The sequence below is a fragment of the Galeopterus variegatus genome, unplaced genomic scaffold, assembly GCF_000696425.1.
Source record: "Galeopterus variegatus unplaced genomic scaffold, G_variegatus-3.0.2 Scaffold3472, whole genome shotgun sequence".
Classification (NCBI taxonomy): domain Eukaryota; kingdom Metazoa; phylum Chordata; class Mammalia; order Dermoptera; family Cynocephalidae; genus Galeopterus; species Galeopterus variegatus.
This window is the reverse complement of record NW_007729583.1, coordinates 7,848-11,607: the sequence shown is the minus strand read 5'-3', so window position 1 is coordinate 11,607 and position 3,760 is coordinate 7,848. Positions and strand designations below refer to the sequence as shown.

Genomic DNA, 3,760 nt, shown 5'->3' with positions numbered 1-3,760 from the left:
TGCTTGCGGGTTATCTGAGGCGACCTTTAGATTTATTGGTGGGCTTAGCGGCTGGCACCCCAATAAGGAACAGTATATTTCCCAATTGTTTATCTTCCTTGTGGTCTGGCCAGGCGGCCTCTAGATAAGGAACTGGCCAGTTCCTGGAACCGGATGGTGATTACTCTCTTCCTGGAATTTAGCGTGCCTGGGCCTGCCTTGACTGTGCCTGGCCTCTACATAACCCCTTAAAAGCTGCTTTACTTAAAATGGCATTAGTTATGTTTTCTCGTTTTTAGCAAACATTAGTACAGAAGCAAATTGCACATGTTAAAGTTATATTTTTCTCTACACTCCATTATGAGAAGTTTTTTAACTTCTGTCTTCCAGTTCACCTGTTCTTTTTTTAACTGCATCTAATCAGATGTTAAACCCATGAACCAAGTTTCTAATTTTTTTTTTTTTTCCCTTTTTGTCTTTTTTCGTGTCCGGCAATGGATCGCAACCCTCAGTGTCGCGCCCGTACCGGACCGGGACCGGCAACGGGACCGCAACCCTCGGTGTCGCACCCACACCTCACTCAGCCAGTGAGCGGGAACCGGTCTGTATGTGGGATCCGAACCCTCGGCGGGAGCGCCACCGCGCTTCCCCAGCGGTGCACCACCGCAGTGCACCACCGGGCCGGCCCCCAAGTTTCTAATTTTTTTTTTTTTTCCCTTTTTGTCTTTTTTCGTGTCCGGCAATGGATCGCAACCCTCAGTGTCGCGCCCGTACCGGACCGGGACCGGCAACGGGACCGCAACCCTCGGTGTCGCACCCACACCTCACTCAGCCAGTGAGCGGGAACCGGTCTGTATGTGGGATCCGAACCCTCGGCGGGAGCGCCACCGCGCTTCCCAAGCGGCGCACTGTAGCAGTGCACCACCGGGCCGGCCCCCAAGTTTCTAATTTAATTATAATTATATTTTTATTTTTGAGATTGATTTGTTTATATTATCTGGATATATTTTGATAGTTTCTTGTCCCTTTATTATACTTTCAATTCCCTCTTAATTTTAAAAACATATTAAACATAAGTACTTCATATTCTGCATCTGATCACTCCAATATCTGTTGTCTTTACAGGTCTGATATATAACTTGTTTTCTTCAGTTGCCTTTCATTCATGGAGCTTTTTTCCTCGTATGTTTAGTGATTTTTTTTGTCGTTGTGAGGTCATGTTCTTTTGACACATATGGGAATTCTTTGAGATCTGAGTTTAAAAAATATCCCTGCAGAGTAGTTTTGTGTTTGCTTCTACTAACCCTGGAACCAATTTAAACTAAATTTTTAGTTTATGGATTTTCAGGCTACACAGGCAATATAAATTCTGGCCCCAAACCTGCATGAGTAGGGGCTTGTGGTTAGGAATTATTCAGAAGACACTGTTTTACTTATACACCAGAGCCAAAATCAAAACACTGTTTACTTCTGTGAAGTTTGTTTTTTCCCAGTTCACCCATTGAAATTCTTCCATTTGCCATTTATGCCTGATGAAACCCCAAACTGTAGCCACCAGGGCTCAGCATATAACCTCAGAACAAGTTATGTTTCAATGCTCTCTTACCCCAGTGGGTTCACTTGGCGTTGCTATTCCTGGTCTCTGGAATTCCTTAACCTCCCTGCCAGCTCAGCCTTACATTGGATTCTGTTACATTATATGTGTGTGTGTGTGTGTTTGTGTGTATGTGTGTGTGTATTTGTAGCATTTTTAGTTGTGCTGCACTGGTAGGGGTTTCTGTCAGTATCTGATAAGACATGTTGCCAAAAAAATTCAGAAACTAATTTAAATGTATTTTACTATAAAAATTAATAAAGTCATATACAGCTTATCTCTTAAAACTTGCATTATCCCTGGGCAAATTAACTTTTAAATAAGCAGTTAATTACATGCCCCCAAAATCAAAAGATATGTATAGTAAGAGAGAAAATAAATGATATGACAACAACTGAAAATGGAATACAGTAATATAAAGTCAAAAGAATGAGTAAGATGTTCCTTTTGATATATCTCTCCAGGAAAGTATTCAGGATTTAAGAAAGAGAATCACAGTACTTGACTGCCAATTGCGAAAATCAGAAATGGCTCGAAAAACTTTTGAGGCATCCACTGAAAAGCTTCTTCATTTTGTAGAGGTAAGTTTTTCTCTTATATTATGTTAATTTTTAAGAGATGTATAGATAACTGACATATAGATGAATGTCACAGTGTTTGGTGGCTAGCGAAACATTCTCTGCTCTAAAAACAGCACTGCTGACTTAATAGTCATTTAGAATTGCTTAAATAATGAGAAGACTAACTAACATTACATAGTTAAGAGAAATAATTGAGACGGGGTAACATGATCCCAAATATATACTATGTTTTAATAACTACTTTCCTGAAAGTCCTGATACTGAGTAAATATTATTTGAAAAATATTTACCCTATAAATAAATGTTTTTATAGCTGTTATGTTTCTGGGTAAAATTGAATGTTAATATAATTGATTTTTCCCCCACTTAACAGAAACATCTGTTTTACCAATGGGGAGAGGAGGCTGTCTATATTAATTAAGCTAGAAAAGATATCTTTTTAAAACTGTCAAAGTTATATATCTCCTTTACCATATTGTTTGTTACTAGGCTATTCAAGAAGTATTTTCTGATAATTCTGCTTCTTTGTCAAATTTAAGGTAAGAACATTTAAGAACTTTCTGCAGAGTATGGTCTCTGATTAAATTCTGCCTCTTGTAATTGTGGCTAAAATTCTAAAACATCTCTTAGTCTTAAGAAGCTACATAATTCCAATTGGATGTCATTCTTTAATGTGTAAGAAAATAGGTCCAAGGGCACCATGTTGTTGGTCCCATTTCTGTAAAAAGAAATTTCTGGAAATATTTAGCCAATCATTGTAACCTTGTACTCTAAAATTGAGGTAGGAATTGCCTGTCCTGTCTTTGTCAAGGATACTGTAAAGACAAAATTAACTTGAAGTTCCTTAAGTATCTTGTGTATGAATAAAACTTGCTGGTCAGTCTCAACATGGCAGATCAGTTGTTATGGCCAACAGAACTTTGATCCATGCAATCAATTTCTCTCATTTTCATCATTCAGTAAATATAAATAAAAGAAACATATTTAGAGAATACACCTTGATTTTCTTATTATTCACAATATGTTTCAGATTTAAAGTTTCTTATGAGAAGCTACAAACATTCTAATGAGATTTATTTATTCAAAGTACAAGTTTATGGTCATTTTTATACATGATGAAAGACATATACAAAAGAAAGATTCCTTTTTATGCATTTTCAAAGTAATTTTTTTTCCTCATTGTATAATAGCTACCACTAATTCAAGAGATGTCTTCTACTTCTAGCAGTTTACACTTGCAGAAACATACCCTTTACTATGAAAGCAGCAGTTTAATAAATGAAATAAATGAAGATATTTTAGGGGTCCACATACAGCATTTTTTTAATTTAGAAGAATATGTATAGTTGTTCACTTTTAAGCTCATTTTAATATAATGTTTCATTTCTTATAATGAAGGAGTTTGACTTTTTTTTATTGTTATCCATGCTGCTTAAGATATAAGATAATTATGTGAATTCCCATGATTACTATTTTTAGTAAAGATCTTAAAATACTCAGTAATCACATTTCCCTTGTATGGATTCAGTGTGTCCCCCCTCCCCGCAAGATCTCATTTTGACCCTGACTAATAATTTTAAAGTTTTGTATTAAAAGTCAAGGTTAA

General features: G+C 36.6%; 1 protein-coding gene across 1 annotated transcript in view; it reads left to right on the top strand.

The window, feature by feature from the left end:
• Positions 1-2,693, top strand: part of STXBP4 (syntaxin binding protein 4) — a gene marked incomplete at its 3' end in the record, with an annotated part of 112,783 nt that extends 110,090 nt beyond the window's left edge. The window contains exons 14-15 of the mRNA XM_008585150.1: positions 2,038-2,154; positions 2,644-2,693. Coding sequence (XP_008583372.1) covers positions 2,038-2,154; positions 2,644-2,693 — 167 coding nt within the window. The remainder of the gene's footprint in view (positions 1-2,037; positions 2,155-2,643) is intronic.
• Positions 2,694-3,760: the final 1,067 nt, after the last annotated feature.